General features: G+C 44.9%; 1 protein-coding gene across 3 annotated transcripts in view; it reads left to right on the forward strand.

The window, feature by feature from the left end:
• LOC118387068 (ena/VASP-like protein) overlaps nucleotides 1-22759 on the forward strand; it is a 225124-nt gene that overhangs the window by 187710 nt on the left and 14655 nt on the right. For all 3 annotated transcript variants that reach the window (XM_052523970.1, XM_052523967.1, XM_052523969.1), the window contains exons 5-6: nucleotides 2468-2532; nucleotides 2824-3113. In XM_052523970.1, coding sequence (XP_052379930.1) covers nucleotides 2468-2532; nucleotides 2824-3113 — 355 coding nt within the window. The remainder of the gene's footprint in view (nucleotides 1-2467; nucleotides 2533-2823; nucleotides 3114-22759) is intronic.

A 22759-nucleotide genomic window follows, 5' to 3' on the forward strand; every position in this document is an offset into this window, starting at 1 on the left:
TTAATGTAATGTCTGTGTTTGGGAAGAGGTTTTTGACCTGTGTGAAGCTGTTGTATGCTGGGGTGTCATTTATGGTTAAGGTGGGAGGGGGGCTCAGTAGGCCAGTCTGGGTGAGGCGGGGCATTAGACCAGGATGCCCTCTATCTGGGCAGTTATATACACTCACCATTGAGACTTTTTTGGGACTGCTACGCAGGAGACTGCAGGGAGTGTGCTGGACAGGCACATATGTGGTGATAGGCATAGCAGTGTCAGCATATGCAGATGACGTTTCTGTGATGGTCAGGATATGCAGGCACTCGACACCAGTCTGAAGGTGTTATAAGGGAGCTTCATCAGCTAAGGAGTTATATGGGGCAAGAGCAAAGCTCTATTATGTGGGGCATCTGCTTTCAGGGGGTTTGAAGGGCTTAAAGTGTTGGGGGTGTACCTGGGCTCAGAGAGGTGGGTCAGGAAGAACTGGGAGGGGCTGTCACAGGCAGTGGTGTCAAGACTGGCCGGGTGGAGGTGGCTCCTGTCCCAAGTGTCATATAGAGGGAGGGTGCTGATAATCAACAACCTGGTGGCATCTTCCCTGTGGCATAAACTGGCTGTCCTCAATAAACTATTGTTTAATGGGATGGTCTCTGCGCGCCTTAGGGTTGAGTTTGAGTTCTATGGAATGATAAAAAGTGAGGAGATGTTTCAGGAGATATGGTGTGTTGGGGGGGGGCTGTCTGTACAGCTGGGGGAGATGTTTTGGATATACGGTTGTAGAAGTGGTAAAGTTTTTTGGATATTGTGATGTTGTTTTGTATCATGTGGCAGATGGAAAGGTGAGTATGGTACATGTATGCAGTACAGGATATATATATTTTGTTGTTTTATTTTTAAGGGGGGGTGGTGAGTTCTTAAATGAAATGAGAAGGTTTCATTAAAGAAAGACCAAAAGTTTAAAAAAAGTTTCTCCCCCCAGAGCTCTGACGTATTCCTCTCACATCAGAGGGGAAGAGATAGAGAAAGAAGGAGAGATTGTGGGGAGAGAAGCTCATAAAGCCTGCAGCATAGTGAACAGTAGGGAGAGTATCTGTCTCGTCATGGAAATTAACATGAAGCACTACTTGTCCATGTATAAACAGACATACATTCAGGCTACCTATACCACATGCCATCATTTTACCAGACCTTGGACAGCGGGAGAACTGGAGGTTTGTAGGGCTGGAGAGCTGTAGGGCTGGAGAACAGGAGGACTGGAGGGCTGGAGAGTTGTATGGCTGGGGGGCAGGGGGGATGGAGAGTTGTAGGACTGGGGGGCTGGAGAGGTGTAGGTCTGGAGAGCTGTAGGGCTGGAGAGCTGTAGGGCTGGAGAACAGGAGGACTGGAGGGCTGGAGAGTTGTATGGCTGGGGGGCAGGAGGGATGGAGAGTTGTAGGACTGGGGGGCTGGAGAGTTGTAGGGCTGGAGAGTTGTAGCGCTGGAGAGTTGTATAGCTGGAGAGCTGTAGGGCTGGGGAGGCTGGAGGACTGGAGGGCTGGAGAGTTGTATGGCTGGGGGGCTGGAGGACTGGAGAGTTTTAGGGCTGGAGGGCTGGAGGACTGGAGGGCTGGAGAGTTGTATGGCTGGGGGGCTGGAGAACAGGAAGACTGGAAGGCTGGAGAGTTGTATGGCTGGGGGGCAGGGGGATGGAGAGTTGTAGGACTGGGGGGCTGGAGAGTTGTAGGGCTGGAGAGCTGTAGGGCTGGAGAGCTGTAGGGCTGGAGAACAGGAGGACTGGAGGGCTGGAGAGTTGTATGGCTGGGGGGCAGGAGGGATGGAGAGTTGTAGGACTGGGGGGCTGGAGAGTTGTAGGGCTGGAGAGTTGTAGCGCTGGAGAGTTGTATAGCTGGAGAGCTGTATGGCTGGGGGGCTGGAGGACTGGAGGGCTGGAGAGTTGTAGGGCTGGGGGGCTGGAGGACTGGAGGGATGGAGATGTGTATGGCTGGAGAACAGGAGGACTGGAGGGCTGGAGAGTTGTAGGGCTGGGGGGCTGGAGGACTGGAGAGTTGGAGAGTTGTAGAGCTGTATGGCTGGAGGGCTGGAGGACTGGATAGTTGTAGGGCTGGGGGCTGGAAGTTTGGAGGGATGGAGGGTCGAAGGGTTTGAGAACTAGAGGGCTGGAAGGCTTTAGGGTTTGAGAACTAGAGGGCTGGAGGATTGGAGGGTTTGAGAACTGGAGGGTTGGAGGGCTGGATGGATGGAGGATTGGATGGATGGAGGGTTGGATGGTTTGAAAACTGGAGGGCTGGAGAACTGGAGGGTTGTAGGCTGGCTGACTGTGGTATATACTTATACAATTTAAATACTATTGTCTATGTGACTCACTGACTGTGTGTCAAATGTCCCTGCTTTATTGGGCAATAAGGCTCTAAGGCTTTCTGTGTGCCTGTCTGACTCTGTGCTATGACAGTCATATAATGGAGGTGGGCTGACTGACTGTGTGTCTTTCCAGACAGGTTATGGAGCAGCAGCAGAAGCAGGCACACATGGAGAGGGAACGACGATCCTCGAACCCAGGTGAGGAAACGCTGAACTCAACCCACTGAACAATTACATACTTTTTTTGTAACCTTTACATTTTTGAAGTACATTTTGATAAAATGTAAGGCCGTCTTTACATTTTGGCATTATCAAGTGTCTCTAGTGCCTGATTTAAACGCATATTCGCTTTCAAATCAGACACTGCTGCACTTCCACCTAAGACTTACCCCACATCAATGTGTTACCAGTGTTTAATGTTAAATGTCATTTGACACTATAAAGAAAGTCTTCTGACCTCTTTAACTCTCCCTCTCTGAATTTCACCAGGTTCTCCTTTCCAAGGCCATCCTGGTGTGCTTTCTGTAGCCCCCCCAACTCCCATGCCTCCCCCCATGTCCATGGGTTGTGGCCCCTCCTCTTTAGGTGGAGGCCCCCCCTCCCTGGGTGCCTCTATGCCTCCTCCCCCTCCTGGCCCACCTCCCCCCTCGGAAGGTGCTCCCCCGCCCCCCCTGCCTCCACCGCTGCCCATGGATGGAGGCGGACAGGGTGAAGAGGCTCCCGCCCCAACGGGACTCGCTGCCCTGATCGCTGGAGCCAAACTGCGCCGTGTCAATAGAGTAAGATGCCAATCAAACCTCACACAATTTAACATAACATATACCTATACTGTGATCTACAGTATAGACACAGGCAATCTATTGAGACCACCATAGACATTGGAATGTACGAACGTCCTGTGGGTTTGTAAAGACGTAATGAGCTTTACAGTAGTGACAATATGGCAAAGGAAAACATACTGCATGTGTATAGCAATAGTCTAAAACAGTGGTCACCAACCGGTCCATCTTCAAGGCATTCCTAGTCAATCACCTGCGATAAAGACTGCGATAAAGGCTGCGATAAAGACTGGGATAAAGACTGGGATAAAGACTGCGATAAAGACTGCGTAAAGGCTGTCATAAAGACTGCGTAAAGACTGCGATAAAGACACGATAAAGTCTGCGATAAAGGCTGCGATAAAGACCTGCGATAAAGACTGCGACAAAGGCTGCGATAAAGACTGCGATAAAGGCTGCGCTAAAGGCTGCGCTAAAGGCTGCGATAAAGACTGCGATAAAGACTGCGATAAAGACAGCGTAAAGACTGCGATAAAGGCGGCGATAAAAACTGCGATAAAGGCTGCGATAAAGGCTGCGCTAAAGGCTGCGATAAAGGCTGCGATAAAGACTGCGTAAAGACTGCGATAAAGACGCGATAAAGTCTGCGATAAAGGCTGTGATAAAGACTGCGATAAAGACTGCGATAAAGGCTGCGATAAAGGCTGCGATAAAGACTGTGATAAAGACTGCGATAAAGACGCGATAAAGTCTGCGCTAAAGGCTGCCATAAAGACTGCGATAAAGGCTGTGATAAAGACTGCAATAAAGACTGCGTAAAGACTGCGATAAAGACGCGATAAAGTCTGCGATAAAGGCTGCGATAAAGACTGCGATAAAGACTGCGATAAAGGCTGCGATAAAGACTGCGATATAGGCTGCGATAAAGACTGCGTAAAGACTGCGATAAAGGCTGCGATAAAGACTGCGATAAAGGCTAAGATAAAGACTGCGATAAAGGATACGATAAAGGCTGTGATAAAGTCTGCGATAAAGACTGCGATAAAGGCTGCGATAAAGACTGCGACAAAGGCTGCGATAAAGACTGCGATATAAAGGCTGCGCTAAAGGCTGCGCTAAAGGCTGCGATAAAGACTGCGATAAAGACAGCGTAAAGACTGCGATAAAGGCGGCGATAAAAACTGCGATAAAGGCTGCGATAAAGGCTGCGCTAAAGGCTGCGATAAAGGCTGCGATAAAGACTGCGTAAAGACTGCGATAAAGACGCGATAAAGTCTGCGATAAAGGCTGCGATAAAGACTGCGATAAAGACTGCGATAAAGGCTGCGATAAAGACTGCGATAAAGGCTGCGATAAAGACTGCGTAAAGACTGCGTAAAGACGCGATAAAGTCTGCGATAAAGGCTGCGATAAAGACTGTGATAAAGACTGCGATAAAGACGCGATAAAGTCTGCGCTAAAGGCTGCCATAAAGACTGCGATAAAGGCTGTGATAAAGACTGCAATAAAGACTGCGTAAAGACTGCGATAAAGACGCGATAAAGTCTGTGATAAAGGCTGCGATAAAGACTGCGATAAAGACTGCGATAAAGGCTGCGATAAAGACTGCGATATAGGCTGCGATAAAGACTGCGTAAAGACTGCGTAAAGACTGCGATAAAGGCTGCGATAAAGACTGCGATAAAGGCTAAGATAAAGACTGCGATAAAGGATACGATAAAGGCTGTGATAAAGTCTGCGATAAAGACTGCGATAAAGGCTGCGATAAAGGCTGCGATAAAGACTGCGATGTAACGGTCGTCGTCTGATGAGGAAGAATCGGACCAAATCGCAGCGTGGTAAGTGTTCATGACTTTTATTAAACTGAACACGAGAACAAAATAACAAACTGAATAAACTAAACTGAAACAGTCCTGTCAGGTGCAGAACACTAAACAGAAAACAACTACCCACAAAACATAGGTGGGGAAAAGCTACCTAAGTATGGTTCTCAATCAGAGATAACGATAGACAGCTGTCCCTGATTGAGAACCATACCCGGCCAAAACAAAGAAATACAAAACATAGAAAACTGAACATAGAATGCCCACCCAAATCACACCCTGACCAAACCAAAATAGAGACATAAAAAGCTCTCTAAGGTCAGGGCGTGACAGCAATAAAGACTGCGATAAAGACTTGCACTCTTTTTTAAAATTCTGCTGCGCTGTTGGTGATAGGTGGACTGCGCACAGGGTAACCTTTTCATTTGTCTGGAAAGACAAACTCCGCCTGTCCGGGCGACCGGGAGATCTGTGGCTAAATTGAATGTGCCTACTGCGCTGGCCAATCAGATGGCTCAAATCACCCGTACCTACAGCTTCCAGCAAAGTTTGATACTAGTTTACATGAGATTTCAGAATTTTTTAAAACCATGACCAGAGAGAGACTGTCAAAGAATACAGCAAACAGCTGCTGTTTCATGAGTGACTTCATGATTTTATTCAGCTCTGTCAACACTGTTTTGATTCAACACTTCTACAAAACATAAAACACGCTTCTCCATACTACCCAGGAGAGCAACTTTGGTTTTAGAGGGGACATAACCTGGCAGGGGGTGATGGGGTCCTCCCTCAGATTTCTTTGGGGCATTTCTACACAATCTAATATGACCAATATGGGGTCGTTTTGAGGTTACTTTTATTGTAAATAAAGAACAGAATACGTTTCTAAACACTTCTGCATTAAAGTGGATGCTACCATGATTATGGGTAATCCTGAATTAATTGTGAATAATGATGAGTGAGAAAGGTATAGACGAACCAATATCATACCCCCCCAAAATGCTAACCTCCCCTGTTATTGTAATGTGTTGTGGGGGTATGATATTTCTGCATCAAACTTTCTCACTCATCATTATTCACGATTCATTCAGGATTATCTGAAATCCTAATTTACACTACGTGGCCAAAGGTATGTGGACACTCCTTCAAGTTAGTGGATTTGGCTATTTCAGCCACACCGTTGCAGACAGGTGTATAAAAATCAAGCACAAAGCCATGCAATCTCCATAGACAAACATTGGCAATAGAATGGCCCATACTGAAGAGCTCAGTGACTTTCAACGTTGCACCGTCATAGGATGTCACCTTTTCAACAAGTCAGTTCGTCAAATTTCTGCCCTGCTAGAGCTGCCCCGGTCAACTGTAAGTGCTGTTATTGTGAAATGGAAACATCTAGGAGTAACAACCTCACCCGCGAAATGGTAGGCCACACAAGCTCACAGAATGGTACCGCTGAGTGCTGAAGCACGTTGCACATAAAAATAGTTTGTCCTCGGTTGCTACACTCACTACCGACTGAGTTCCAAACTGCCTCTGGAAGCAACGTCAGCACAAGTACGGTTTGTTGTGATGAATGGGTTTCATGAATGGGTTTCCATGGTCGAGCAGCCGCACACAAGCCTAAGATCACCATGCGCATTGCCAAGCGTCGGCTGGAGTGGTGTAAAGCTTGCCGTCATTGGACTCTGGAGCAGTGGAAACGCATTGTCTGGAGTGATGAATCATGCTTCACCATCTGGCAGTCCGACGGACGGATCTGGGTTTGGCGGATGCCAGGAGAACGCTACCTGCCCGAATGCAAAGTACCAACTCTAAAGTTTGGTAGAGGATAAATAATGGTCAGGGGCTGTTTTTCATGGTTTGGGCAAGGCCCTTTAGTTCCAGTGAAGGGAAATCTTAACGCTACAGCATACAATGACATTCCGTGCTTCCTACTTTGTAGCAACAGTTTGGGGAAGGCCCTTTCCTGTTTCAGCATGACAATGCCCCCGTGCACAAAGCGAGGTCCATGCGGAAATTATTTGTTGAGATCGGTGTGGAGATCGGTTTGCACAGAGCACTGACCTAAACTCCATCGAACACTTTTGGGATGAATTGGAACACCGACTGCGACAAACATTTCTAAACAGTTCACCTGATATGGATGAAAATACCCTCAAAGTAATGTTCACAGTCTACTCTTTAACTTCATAGTCATTGTTTGATTTAAAATCCAAACGTTTGGAATATTAGAGCCAAAAGAAAAATAATGCTTCATGGTCCCAATAATGACAGAGGGCACTGTAATTCATACCGTAGGCCTAATAGTACTGTAGAGCTATTTTACTATTGGTTTCGGGTGTGTTAGGCCAAGGCCAGAGTGAGAACAGTATGGCAGACCCCTAGTGCCAGGACTGTGCAGCCCAGCAGCTAGGTATTGCCTAAATCTGTATCTCCCCTGACGTGTTTTCATTACAGACTTCTTTTGTTGTACTGTATTCCATATAAGGCATCCAGACCTTATGAAAGTTGCACAGAAAACCCTTAATATTGTAATAAATAAAATCTAGTGATACATACAGTGGGGCAAAAAAGTATTTAGTCAGCCACCAATTGTGCAAGTTCTCCCAATTAAAAAGATGAGAGAGGCCTGTAATTTTCATCATAGGTACACTTCAACTATGACAGGCAAAATGCGGGGGAAAAAATCCAGAAAATCACATTGTAGGATTTTTTATGAATTTATTTGCAAACTATGGTGGAAAATAAGTATTTGGTCACCTACAAACAAGCAAGATTTCTGGCTCTCACAGACCTGTAACTTCTTCTTTAAGAGGCTCCTCTGTCCTCCACTCGTTGCCTGTATTAATGGCACCTGTTTGAACTTGTTATCAGTATAAAAAACACCTGTCCACAACCTCAAACAGTCACACTCCAAACTCCACTATGGCCAAGACCATAGAGCTGTCAAAGGACACCAGAAACAAAATTGTAGACCTGTACCAGGCTGGGAAGACTGACTGCAATAGGTAAGCAGCTTGGTTTGAAGAAATCAACTGTGGGAGCAAATATTAGGAAATGGAAGACATACAAGACCACTGATAATCTCCCTCGATCTGGGGCCCCACGCAAGATCTCACAACGTGGGGTCAAAATGATCACAAGAACGGTGAGCAAAAATCCCAGAACTACACGGGGGGACCTAGTGAATGACCTGCAGAGAGCTGAACCAAAGTAACAAAGCCTACCATCAGTAAGGGTATTGGTTGGGTCTTTCAGCATGACAATGATCCCAAACACACCGCCCGGGCAACGAAGTAGTGGCTTCGTAAGAAGCATTTCAAGGTCCTGGAGTGGCCTAGCCAGTCTCCAGATCTCAACCCCATAGAAAATCTTTGGAGGGAGTTGAAAGTCCGTGTTGCCCAGCAACAGCCCCAAAACATCACTGCTCTAGAGGAGATCTGCATGGAGGAATGGGCCAAAATACCAGCAACAGTGTGTGAAAACCTTGTGAAGACTTACAGAAAACGTTTGACCTCTGTCATTGCCAACAAAGGGTATATAACAAAGTATTGAGATACATTTTTGTTGTTGAACAAATACTTATTTTCCACCATAATTTGCAAATAAATTCATTAAAAATCCTACAATATGATTTTCTGGGGTTTTTTCTCTCGTTTTGTCTGTCATAGTTGAAGTGTACCTATGATGAAAATTACAGGCCTCTCTCATCTTTTTAATTGGGAGAACTTGCACAATTGGTGGCTGACTAAATACTTCTTTGCCCCACTGTAACTTCACATTTCTGCCATCCATTGTGGGAGGATAACCAAGCTGCATTTCTTAGCCACTATAAATGCTAGGTTACACAGTTTCTTCTGATAACAGTCTCCAGTATCAACGTTTCCAAGCAAAAAAAAACAGGGAGAAGGGAGAACCTGAAGACATGCTGAGATAAAAGAAAATTCTCTTTACCTGAATTCAGCCAGCCTTCACAAGAGAGTAACATGCAAATATGTCCCCCTTTGTGTTTTACACATCTAGTAGAGGAATTACAGTGTATGATATTCCGTTTTACTGGCATATAGTACGCTCTATGGATGGTCTTAAACTGCAGTAATTTATGTCTGAGATGACAGTGCATTCCAACATATCAATAGTGTCTTATTTTTGTTTGGCATGTTTTGTGTCATTGGGAAAAGCCCGTATCAACAGTTTGGATTGGAAATCAACTTTAGAGGTTTGTCAGACGTTCTTAAAATAGTTTCAATCTTTGAAGGCTCTGGCTTGTCCAGTGTTCGCTGCTTAGAGAGAATACGTTGATGTATCTGCAACGGTTCACCTCAGAGCTTTCACAGACGGGTCTTCCATGGTTGCCTGACCCTGCTGAGACCCCTGTCACCATCTGATCCTGCTATAAAGCATGACAAGGAATGACCTTGGTGTACATTTATACATTGATTCTATTAGTGGATCAGTAATAGAAATGACCATCAACTCAGGATGGAACTTTGTATCCATTCACTGGTTGTTTGATATAATAAAAAATTAACCTGAGCTCTGTAGACTAGTCTTCCCTGGCTGTCTGACCCTGCATTGACCCCTGTCACCATCTGATCCTGCTAAGACATGATGAGCATAGTGTTGTGTACTGACTGTGCACAACGACAGTGAAGCCTGTATAGCTGTTTATACAATGACAGTATGAATATAGGGAATTAGCTGGGGAAACTGGCAGATCAATAACGTTACATTGCTATACTGACTCACATTGCGCTGTCAAAAGACGTCAGAATATCGGTCATCAATTGTTTGGCCTCTGATTTCATTGTTTGATTCAGGTCAGGTGTGATTGAGGCAAAATTGATAGCTAAGGTCAGTGAGCCAGCTAACGTTAACCAACTTTTAGCTCTAATGGTACAGCGCATTCAGAAGGCATTTAGACCCCTTGACCTTTTCCACATTTTGTTACGTTACAGCCTTATTTATTTATTTTTATTTATTTTACCTTTATTTAACCAGGTAGGCAAGTTGAGAACAAGTTCTCATTTACAATTGCGACCTGGCCAAGATAAAGCAAAGCAGTTCGACAGATACAACGACACAGAGTTACACATGGAGTAAAACAAACATACAGTCAATAATACAGTATAAACAAGTCTATATACAATGTGAGCAAATGAGGTGAGAAGGGAGGTAAAGGCAAAAAAGGCCATGGTGGCAAAGTAAATACAATATAGCAAGTAAAACACTGGAATGGTAGTTTTGCAATGGAAGAATGTGCAAAGTAGAAATACAAATAATGGGGTGCAAAGGAGCAAAATAAATAAATTAATTAAATACAGTTGGGAAAGAGGTAGTTGTTTGGGCTAAATTATAGGTGGGCTATGTACAGGTGCAGTAATCTGTGAGCTGCTCTGACAGTTGGTGCTTAAAGCTAGTGAGGGAGATAAGTGTTTCCAGTTTTCAGAGATTTTTGTAGTTCGTTCCAGTCATTGGCAGCAGAGAACTGGAAGGAGAGGCGGCCAAAGAAATAATTGGTTTTGGGGGTGACCAGAGAGATATACCTGCTGGAGCGTGTGCTACAGGTGGGAGATGCTATGGTGACCAGCGAGCTGAGATAATGGGGGACTTTACCTAGCAGGGTCTTGTAGATGACATGGAGCCAGTGGGTTTGGCGACGAGTATGAAGCGAGGGCCAGCCAACGAGAGCGTACAGGTCATTTTTATTCTAAAAATGATTACATTGTTTTTTTCCCTCTTCGATTTATGCACAATAGCCCCCCACAAAAATAATCATTTGCAAATGTATTAAAAATAATAAACGGAAGTATCTTATTTACATAAGTATTCAGACCCTTTACTCAGTACTTTTTTGAAGCACCTTTGGCAGCGATTACAGCTTCGATTCTTCTTGGGTATGACACTACAAGCTTGGCACACCTGTTTTTGGGGAGTTTCTCCCATTCTTCTCTGCAGATCTCAAGCTCTGTCAGGTTTGATGGGGAGTGTCGCTGCACAGCTATTTTCAGGTCTCTCCAGAGATGTTCAATCTGGTTCAAGTTCTAGTCTCCCAGTCCCTGCCGCTGAAAACATCCCCACAGCATGATGCTGCCACCACCATTCTTCACCGTGGGGATGGTGTTGGCCAGGGGATGAGCGGTGCCTGGTTTCCTCCAGACGTGATGCTTGGCATTGGCCAAAGAGTTCAATCTTGGTTTCTCATGGTCTGAGAGTCCTTTAGGTTCCTTTGGCAAACTCAAAGCGTGCTGTCAAATCAAATCAAATTGTATTTGTCACATGCGCCAAATAGAACAGGTGTATACTTTACCGTGAAATGTTTACTCACAAGCCCTTAACCAACAATGCAGTTCAAGAAAGAGTTAAGAATATTTACAAAATAAACTAGTGAAAAAAATCCAAAAGTAACACCAGAAAATTACATAACAATAATGAGGCTATATACAGGGGGTACCGAGTCAATGTGCAGGGAGGGGTACAGGTTAGTCGAGGTAATTTGTAAAGTGACTATGCATAGATAATAAACAGCGAGTAGCAGCAGTGTAAAAACAAATGGAGGGGGGGGGGGTCAATGTAAATTGTCTGGGTGGCCATTTGATTAATTGTTCAGCAGTATTATGGCTTGGGGGTAGAAGCTGTTAAGGAGCCTTTTTGTCCAAGCGGTACCGCTTGCCGTGCGGTAGCAGAGAGAACAGATTTTTTGGGGACTTCCTCTGACACAGCCTAGTATATAGGTCCTGGATGTCAGGAAGCTTGGCCCCAGTGATGTACTGGGCCATAAGCACTAGCCTCTGTAGCACCTTAGGGTCAGATACTGAGCAATTGCCATACCAGGCGGTGATGCAACCGGTCAGGATGCTCTTGATGGTGCAGCTGTAGAACTTTTTGAATATTAGGGGACCATTGGCAAATTTTTTCAGTCTCCTGAGGGTGAAAATGGGTTGTCGTGCCCTCTTCACAACTGTGTGTGTTTGGGCCATGATAGTCTGTTGGTGATGTGGACACCAAGGAACTTGAGTCTCTCGACCCGCTCCACTTCAGCCCTGTTAATGTTAATGGGGGCCTGTTTGGCCCTCCTTTTCCTATAGTCCATGATCAGCTCTTTTGTCTTGCTCACATTGAGGGAGAAATTTGAGGGATAGTACTACGGGGCGGTAATCAAATAGGCAGGTTACCTTCGCTTTCTTGGGCACAGGGACTATGGTGGTCTGTTTGAAACAGACTTGGTCAGGGAGAGGTTGAAAATGTCAGTGAAGACACTTGTCAGTTGGTCCACGCATGCTTTGAGTACACATCCTGTGAATGTTGACATGTTTAAAGGTCTTGCTCACATCAGCCACGGAGAGCGTGATAACACAGTCGTCCGGAACAGCTGGTGCTCTCATGCACGCGTCAGTGCTGCTTGCCTCGAAGCAAGCATAAAAGGCATTTAGCTCGTCTGCTAGGCTCGCGTCACTGGGTAGGTCGCGGCTGGTTTCAAGCCCTGCCACATCCGTCATGTGCCTTTTACTGAGGAGTGGCTTCTGTCTGGCCACTCTACCATAAAGGCCTGATTGGTGGAGTGCTGCAGAGATGGTTGTCCTTCTGGAAGGTTCTCCCCAATTTCTCGGTTTGGCCGGGTGGCCAGCTCTTGGAAGGGTCTTGGTGGTTCCAAACTTCTTTCATTTTAGAATGATGGAGGCCACTGTGTTCTTGGGAACCTTCAATGCTGCAGAAATTTTTGGGTACCCTTCCCAGATCTGTGCCTTGACACAATGCTGCCTCTGAGCTCTACGGACAATTCCTTCGACCTCAAGGCTTGAATTTTGCTCTGACATGCACTGTCAACTGTGGGACCTAATATAGACAGGTATGTGTGCCTTTCCAAATCATGTCCAATAAATTGAATTTACCACAGGTGGACTCCAGTCATGTTGTAGAAACATCTCAAGGATGATCAATTTCGATTCTCATAGCAAAGGGTCTGAATACTTATGTAAAGAAGGTATTTCTGTTCTTTATTTTAAATACATTTGCAAACATTGTGTGTATTGTGCGTAGATTGATGAAATTATAATTTTTTATCCATTTTAGATTAAGGCTGTAATGTAACAAAATGTGGAATAAGTGAAGGGGTCTGAATACTTTCCGAATGCACTGACTTTATTCCAAGATGGCGTAGCAGTAAGACGTCTTGTCGTGTCGCGTCCCTTTGTATATATCTTTTTTTTTCTTTTTACATATTTTTCTTCGCATATCTTTTAAAACATTTTGCTAAAACTCAACTTCTAAATACTGTACTGCAACCCGCCTCACCCAATGTAGCTATTTTTCCTAAAGTATTTATATTTACTTCGGATCCGGAACCCCTCGACTGAAGCAAGCCAGCTAACTATCAGCTATCAGTCAGCAAAACATTGCTAGCGGTCTTCAACTAACCGGTCATCAGCTAACCTTTAGCTCGGAAAGCTCTCGCCAGTTCGAACAACGCGACTCTAACCAGAGCATAACGGACCTATTTTTTTTTTTATCCCCGGATTCCCACCGCAAACGGAACATCTTCAGCTGGATCTTCACAACTAGCTATCTAGCTAACCGCAACCCCGGATGATTACTCCTGGCTAGCGTTTCCACCCACTTAGCTTGAAGCTAGCCTGGCCAGAGCCCTTGTGCTACCACCGTAGCATACTCCTGGGCTACAATATCCGGACCCACGACCGGTCTATCGATGTCACCGCATGAAGAGGAATAACCAGACTCACCCCATCGCGACGTCCTCCAAAGGCTAACTCTCTAGCCCTTGCTATCTCCTTGCTTGCTAATTCGGCCTGCTAACTGCTAGCTTGTTTAGCCCCGGTCCGCTAACTGCTACCTTGTTTAGCCCCGGCCTACTAACTGTTAGCTTGTTAGCACAGGCCTGCTCACCGTCTGAATCGCTGCGTCCCAAACACTCACTGGACCCATATTTACTTTCTATCTCTTTCAATGTTTTATTTGTTTATACCTTCCGGTAACCTGCCTCACCCAATGTGATACGGAATCGCTATTATTTTTAATTTTTAGAACACACTCAAGAACCTCCAGAAGCTAACCAGCTAACTAGCTACAAGCTATTTAGTCATTGTTAGTTTTTTTAACCTGGATAACACTCGCCAGTCCAGCTTCCCTGCCCCATCCACCGCTGCCCCCTGGACACTGATCACTTGGCTACATAGCTGATGCATGCTGGACTGTCCATTAATCACGGTACTCCATTCTGCTTGTTTATGTTTTATCTGTCGGCCCCAGCCGCACTCAGGCTCTGTGTGTAGTTAATCCGACCCTCCCTCTGCCTAGTTAACGCCATTTTACCTGCTGTTGTTGTGCTAGCTGATTAGCTGTTGTTGTCTCGCCTACTGTTTTAGCTAGCTCTCCCAATTCAACACCTGTGATTACTGTATGCCTCGCTGTATGTCTCTCTCAAATGTCAATATGCCTTGTATACTGTTGTTCAGGTTAGTTATCATTGTTTTAGTTTACAATGGAGCCCCTAGTTCCACTCTTCATACCCCTGATACCTCCTTTGTCCCACCTCCCACACATGCGGTGACCTCACCCATTACAACCAGCATGTCCAGAGATACAACCTCTCTCATCATCACCCAGTGCCTGGGCTTACCTCCGCTGTACCCGCACCCCACCATACCCCTGTCTGCGCAGTATGCCCTGAATATATTCTGCCATGCCCAGAAACCTGCTCCTCTTATTCTCTGTCCCCAACGCTCTAGGCGACCAGTTTTGATAGCCTTTAGCCGCACCCTCATACTACTCCTTCTCTGTTCTGCAGGTGATGTGGAGGTAAACCCAGGCCCTGCATGTCCCCAGGCACCCTCATTTGTTGACTTCTGTGATGGAAAAAGCCTTGGTTTCATGCATGTCAACATCAGAAGCCTCCTCCCTAAGTTTGTTTTACTCACTGCTTTAGCACACTCTGCTAACCCTGATGTCCTTGCCTTGTCTGAATCCTGGCTCAGGAAGGCCACCAAAAATTAGGAGATTTCCATACCCAACTATAACATCTTCCGTAAAGATAGAACTGCCAAAGGGGGAGGAGTTGCAGTCTACTGCAGAGATAGCCTGCAAAGTAATGTCATACTTTCCAGGTCCATACCCAAACAGTTCGAACTACTAATTTTGAAAATTACTCTCTCCAGAAATAAGTCTCTCACTGTTGCCGCCTTCTACCGACCCCCCTCAGCTCCCAGCTGTGCCCTGGACACCATTTGTGAATGGATCGCCCCCCATCTAGCTTCAGAGTTTGTTCTGTTAGGTGACCTAAACTGGGATATGCTTAACACAGCGGCAGTCCTACTATCTAAGCTAGATGCCCTCAATCTCACACAAATCATCAAGGAACCCACCAGGTACAACCCTAACTCTGTAAACAAGGGCACCCTCATAGACGTCATCCTGACCAACTGGCCCTCCAAATACACCTCCGCTGTCTTCAACCAGGATCTCAGCGATCACTGCCTCATTGCCTGTATTCGCTACGGAGCCGCAGTCAAACGACCACCTCTCATCACTGTCAAACGCTCCCTAAAACACTTCTGTGAGCAGGCCTTTCTAATCGACCTGGCCCGGGTATCCTGGAACGACATTGACCTCATCCCGTCAGTTGAGGATGCCTGGTCATTCTTTAAAAGTAACTTCCTGGGGGATCACGTGACCCTTGAACGAGATGGCCGCATGAACTAAGAGCTCCGCACAAGTAGTTTCCAATTCCTAATCTTACCTCCACTCCAAGTTCACACTCATTTAGCTTTAGTAAGAAAAAGTCATGGCGGCTACAAAAGGTGACACCACAGGTGACATTTTTACCCGGACTCGAGTATTAGCGACGGAAAAAGCCTCCAAGAAGAAGCTAGCTTCAGAAAAAACTAGCGCCATTAGCCAGGAGCAAGAGAACCCGCTCCCCCACGAGGCACAACGAATGCCAACCTCGCACTCTGTCGAAGACATCCTTTCTGAGTTGAGATCCCAACGTACTACAGAACTAAACACCAAATTAGATGCCAATAACTCTCAGCTCAGTGCGTTAGGGGGCCAGGTGACAATCCTGGAAAACGCTTTGCCTGACATCAACAACAAGATAACCATAAACTTCGGGGCGCCTGGACGAGGCAGAGGGGCGAATCCTATCCATGGAAAACTTATTGACAGATGCCATGGAAACAATAGCATATGCTAAAAAGAAAATTGAGCATCTGGAAGAGAAAACAGAGGACCTGGAAAACAGGGGGCGAAGGAATAATTGTGTTCTATTCAATCTGGGCGAAAAGAAGAGGGAAACATGCCACTGATCCGCTACCAGCAAGACAAACTTCCCGAGTGGCTCCACCTGCCCACCGACAGGCCCATAGAACTCGAGAGAGCTCACCGAGCACTGAGGCCCCCACCAGCAGCCAGACAACCACCGCGCCCAATCACCATACGTTTCCCGAGATTCACCGACAAGGAACGAGTCCTACAGGCGGCGAAAAACAACACCATCACAGTGGGAAACGCCAAACTCGCTTTACACCAGGACCTGTCAGCTGGAATATGCCGAAAGCGCTGAGAATTTGACGAAGTGAAGAAATACTCCATTGACCGAGGCATCTTCAGGGGATTCAAATACCCAAACGAGCTCGGGATTCTTCACCAAGGAGCCTTGCGACACTTCAAAACTCCCGAAGAGGCAAAACGTTTTTTGAAAGACAATCCTGGCCAATGAGAAACAGACCAAATACTAAATGCGATAAATGCCATTACTAAAGGAGGTAAGACGACATATAGCCGATATCCAGAGACCCACCCCCTAAATGTCATTATAGCCGTCCAATTTATATTTATTTTCCTTTAACTGAGAGGGATGGGCTGTATAGCCTAACCTAGGCCTACTAATGTTTCAGCCTACTTTTATTTCCCTGTTTTTTTGTTGTTGCTATTATTACCTGGGGTTCCCTATGTCCCTTGGGGGAGTTATATGTAGGCTGGGCTATTGATTTTATTTTTCTCCCCTCTTTTACTGTGGTCTGGACGAGGGCAACTGTGTTATTTACTCAATGCGGGGTGGAGAGTATGAGGCATTTCTTTGGTGGGGAGAGGGAGACGTTGTGCGTTGCTAACTGTTCCCGGTTTTTGTTTTATTCGGAACACAGAATTGAGACTGAGCGGGGGGTAATAGATCCAACGGGATGTGTCGAGTTGTTTGGGAACTCGGCTGGGGTGTTCAGAGATTATTATTTTATGTACACCATTTATTTTCCTTTTATGTGAACGCAGCTGTAATTACTATCCACTTTTACCCAGCGATGACTTGCACTAAAGTTTGATTACTGCTCGATGACGATGACTAGTACCTTAAATCTATTGACATGGAACTGCCATGGTCTAGGGCATGCAATAAAACGAAAAAAGATACTATGTGCTCTAAAAAAGGAAAAAGCAGACATTGCGCTATTACAAGAGACACACCTCTGTGATGCTGAACATGCCAAACTCCGCAGAGCTTGGGTGGGACAGGTGTATTTCTCATCTTTCAAATCAAACAGTAGAGGCACAGCCATACTTATCCATAAAAATGTTCCATTCATAATAGACAAAAACATATCTGATCCGGAGGGGAGATTTATTTTGATAACTGGGTCACTATATGGTCAACCAATTACTATATTAAACATATACGCCCCTAACACAGATACTCCTGCCTTCATGTCAAAAAGTATAACCCTGTTCAATGAGCATTGTGTCTCCTTTGGCGTGGTGGCCGGAGATTTTAATTGTACCCTTAACCCAACCCTAGACAAATAATCTCAAGTCCCCACCACAAATCCTAGATCTGCAAAGATGTTGAACTCTCTTACTAAAGAGATGGGACTGATAGATATCTGGAGAGAGAATAATAGCTCATCTATGGACTATACATACTACTCTAATGTCCATAACACCTACTCCCGTATAGATTACATTTTTATCCCAAAGAGTTTCATAAATTCAGCCACTTGTACAATCGGACCCATAGCACTTTCAGATCACGCCTTTGTCCACCTCCGCTTGACCTCTGCAAAAACATCCCGAGGTCAAAGAGCTGGAAATTCAACACCTCCATGCTATCAAATGACGAGTTCCATACATTGGTAACTACATGGATAGACAACTACACACAAGACAATAAAGATTCTCCTGTTTCTCCGGCCACAATGTGGGACGCTGCTAAAGCCACACTAAGAGGTCATCTAATTGCATATGCTTCTTCTAAGAAAAAAGCAATGGAAGCACACAGGCTAGATCCTGAGAGGGAGCTGGAATGCTGTGAAAAAATACATAAACAATCCCTAGACAGCACCTCCTGGAGTCATCTTAAAGCAGCCAAAGCCAAACTGAATTTGGACTACACTCGGGAGATAAAAAAAAGTTTTCTTTACTAAACAGAAATACCATGAGTATAGCAATAGGCCCAGTAGATTGCTTGCTTACCAATTAAAAAAGGAGCCGTCAGAGCGTACAATCATGGCTATCCGAACAGCAGAGGACAAGATCACATATGACCCAAAAAATATCAATTGAACTTTTCATGATTTTTACTGCAAACTATATACCTCTGAGAGAAAACACACGGAGGCAGAACTCCACTCTTTCCTAGAGGGAATCTCGCTACCTAAACTATCAGAGACCGACCAGGAAGATCTCAACTCCCCCTTCACTCCTGAGGAAATCCTGGAGGCAATTACCTCCATGCCACCTAATAAGTCCCCAGGCCCAGATGGATTCCCCAGAGAGTTCTACGAAGCTTTTTGGCCCCAGCTCAGCCCTATCTTCATGCCAATGCTGGAGGATTTTTGCAAAAACGGAGTTCTCCCAGACTCAATGCACACAGCTCGCATTAATTACAGTGTTGCTAAAAAAGGACAAGGACCCCCTATCCTGCTCGTCCTTCCGGCCCATAAGCTTGTTGGATTTCGACTATAAAATAATTACCAAATTGCTCGCCAAAAGACTAAACACTCTTCTTCCCAAAATAATAAAAGCGGACCAAACTGGATTTATTAGAGACAGATACTCTTCTGATAACATTCGCCGTATTTTTGATATTATTGATCAAGTAAACGCACAAAAGACCCCTGTCCTGCTGGCTTCACTGGATGCTGAGAAGGCGTTTGACAGGATGAAGTGGAGCTTTCTGTTTTCAGTCTTAGAAAAGTTCAATATGGGCCCACATTTTATTAAATGGATCAAATCACTATACTCTCATCCAAATGCCATGGTGACTACTAATGGACTGAACTCTGACAGATTCCCTCTGGAACGGGGCACAAGACAAGGGTGCTCGCTGTCCCCGCTGCTCTACTTGTTGGGGGCGGAGCCTCTGGCAGAGCTGATAAGGAGTAATCCAAGTATTATGGGTGTTTCTGCAGGCGGCCTGCAGCACAAGATTTCGCTTTACGCAGATGATGTCTTGCTCTACATATCCAACCCTGAGAAATCCCTCCCTCTCATTTTAGACACAATAGCTCAGTATGGCAAGTTTTCAGGTTATAAGATCAATTTTAACAAATCCACTGTCTGCCCTCTCAATATTACACTCGCCAGCTCTATGAAGACACCTTGTCCTTTCCAATGGAAAACACAGGGGTTTCAATACCTCGGGATCTTCATAACACCAGATCTGAATAGCCTTTTTAAGGAAAATTATCTTCCACTCCTGGATCGAATCAAGAACGATCTCCAAACCTGGATCTCCCTCCCAATTAGCTTAGTAGGAAGAATTCATGTAATCCGTATGAACGTCCTCCCTAGACTGAACTACTTATTTCAGATGCTCCCATGCTATCTCCCAGTTTCCTTCTTCAAAACAACTAAACAAAGCATCACCAAATTTATATGGGGCAATAAAAAACCTAGGATCAAGTTTTCCACTTTATCAAAACCTGAATCTAAAGGTGGTCTTGCCCTTCCCTCCCTTCAATTGTACTACTGGTCTGCCCAAATCCGCAACATGCTAACATGGATCACAAACAGACAAGAGTCAACGTGGACTCAGATAGAAGCCCAATCCTGTGGTTCATTGCCCTTAAGCTCAATTATATTCATTAATAACTTTAGTGAAGTGGGCAACATAGCCAAAACCTTTGCGATTTACAGCACCCTACTAGCGTGGAGGGACTGTAAGAAATACCTGGGCATTTCCAGTCTGGCTAGACTGTAAACTCTCCTTCCAGACTCATATCAAACATCTCCAATCGAAAATCAAATCAAGAGTCGGCTTTCTATTCCGCAACAAAGCCTCCTTCACTCACGCCGCCAAACTTACCCTAGTAAAACTGACTATCCTACCGATCCCCGACTTTGGCGATGTCATCTACAAAATTGCTTCCAACACTCTACTCAGCAAACTGGATGCAGTTTATCACAGTGCCATCCGTTTTGTCACTAAAGCACCTTATACCACCCACCACTGCGACTTGTAATGCTCTAGTCGGCTGGCCCTCGCTACATATTCGTCGCCAGACCCACTGGCTCCAGGTCATCTACAAGTCCATGCTAGGTAAAGCTCCGCCTTATCTCAGTTCACTGGTCACGATGGCAACACCCATCCGTAGCACGCGCTCCAGCAGGTGTATCTCACTGATCATCCCTAAAGCCAACACCTATTTGGCCGCACCAGTACTCTGCTGCCACTGGAACGAATTGCAAAATCGCTGAAGTGTTTTATCTCCTCACCAACTTCAAACATCTGCTATCTGAGCAGCTAACCCTAAAGCCAACCCACCCATTTTCACCTACCTTCCCCATACTGTTTTTATTTATTTACTTTTCTGCTCTTTTGCACACCAATATCTCTACCTGTACATGACCATCTGATCATTTATCAAAATTGTAATTATTCGCCTACCTCCTCATTACTTTTGCACACAATGTATAAAGACTCCCCTTTTTTTCTACTGTGTTATTGACTTGTTAATTGTTTACTCCATGTGTAACTCTGTGTTGTCTGTTCACACTGCTATGCTTTATCTTGGCCAGGTCGCAGTTGCAAATGATAACTTGTTCTCAACTAGCCTACCTGGTTAAATAAAGGTGAAATAAAAAATAAAATAAAATAAAAATCAACTGGCAAAATTTGCCAAGTTAATTTACTTCTGTTGAAACGGGACAAGGTCTACAAAGCATTTCCATAAACACAACAGCTGAAAGATACTGCTTCCTGACAGATAGCTAGAGCTGAACTGGCTGTGGTAGCTACTCGCTCGCTAACTAGCTAGTTCATGCACTTCAGACAGAACCTCATTCGAGAGGGGATGAAACATGTAATGCATTAGCTAACATAACATATCAGTTACACTACTAACTCAGCACTAGGAATAAATAAATGTTTTATGTTAACTCAAACAGCAGTTACCCTGCCAGCTACATCAGTCAAATAAGCTTGCTTTAACAACTCGGAGAAAAAGCACAATACACACACACACAGACAACAGCTGCCTCTGTTCCTACGCTCTGTGGTGTCCGCAGGGTCCTACTAAATCCAGCCGTCTGATACCGCCAAACAGCCTACCCGACCTCTCGGGGTGGGAAAAATGCTATTTCAGAATGTGTGTGTGGTGTTGGGGGTCATGTCCCCCTCATTCCCAGTGAAAGTTGTGCCCCTGATGCTACCACTCCCGCTGTAGCTGCAATGAATTAGTAGCCAAGTGTATCGATAGTCCTGCGTTTTTATTATTATTAGCAGCTCGTCGTGTCTATTTTAATATGGATGAATATTTCACTTTCTCTGGTCATAGGAACAACATGAGGCAGATGCGGTGCAACTCCAATTTTGCCATGAGGTGGAACACAGTGTTCCCTCTCTCTGGTCAGTCTCACCACTGAGACTAATGACGCGTTCAAAACAACTGGGAACTCATAAATAGGACATCTCCGACTTCAGTTCATTCAAGACAACTGGGAACTCGTAAATAGGACATCTCCGAATTCAGTTCTTTCAAGACAACTGGGAACTCGTAAATAGGACATCTCCGACTTCAGTTCATTCAAGACAACTGGGAACTCGTAAATAGGACATCTCCGACTTCAGTTAATTCAAGACAACTGGGAACTCGTAAATAGGACATCTCCGACTTCAGTTCATTCAAGACAACTGGGAACTCGTAAATAGGACATCTCCGACTTCATTTCATTCAAGACAACTGGGAACTCGTAAATAGGACATCTCCGACTTCAGTTCATTCAAAACAACTGGGAACTCAGGGAAGAAAAAAAAGAGATTGTTTTGAACGATTATCCAGTTGACGTCATGATTTAATCTTATTATTTTCTCGAGTTCCCAGTTGTCGTTTAAGCCCCATGACCATCAGATGCAGGCATCATCAGTCCAGTAAAATAAAATAAAATAAAAGCTAATTATTTGCAAATTATTTCAATTTATACTCAGCTGTGCCTCACATATGCTACACATACATATCTATTTTGTCATCAAAGCTAGAGTTTGGAAATCTGGTCTGAGAAGAACAATATTGTCAGACCTAGAATTTACAGTGCTGTGAAAAACTGTTTTCCCCTTCCTGATTTCTTTTTTTTTTTTGCACATTTGTCACAATTAAATGTTTCAGATCAAACAAATGTAAATATTACACAAAGATAACCCAAGTAAACACAAAATGCTGTTTTTAAGTGATGATTTGATTTATTAAGGGAAAAAGCTATCCAAACCTTCATGGCCCTATGTGAAAACGTAATTGCCCACTAAACCTAATAACTGGTTGTGCCACCCTCAGCAGCAACAACTGCAATCAAGCATTTGTGATAACTGGCATTGAGTCT

Source organism: Oncorhynchus keta, chromosome 8, assembly GCF_023373465.1.
Source record: "Oncorhynchus keta strain PuntledgeMale-10-30-2019 chromosome 8, Oket_V2, whole genome shotgun sequence".
Classification (NCBI taxonomy): Eukaryota; Metazoa; Chordata; class Actinopteri; order Salmoniformes; family Salmonidae; genus Oncorhynchus; species Oncorhynchus keta.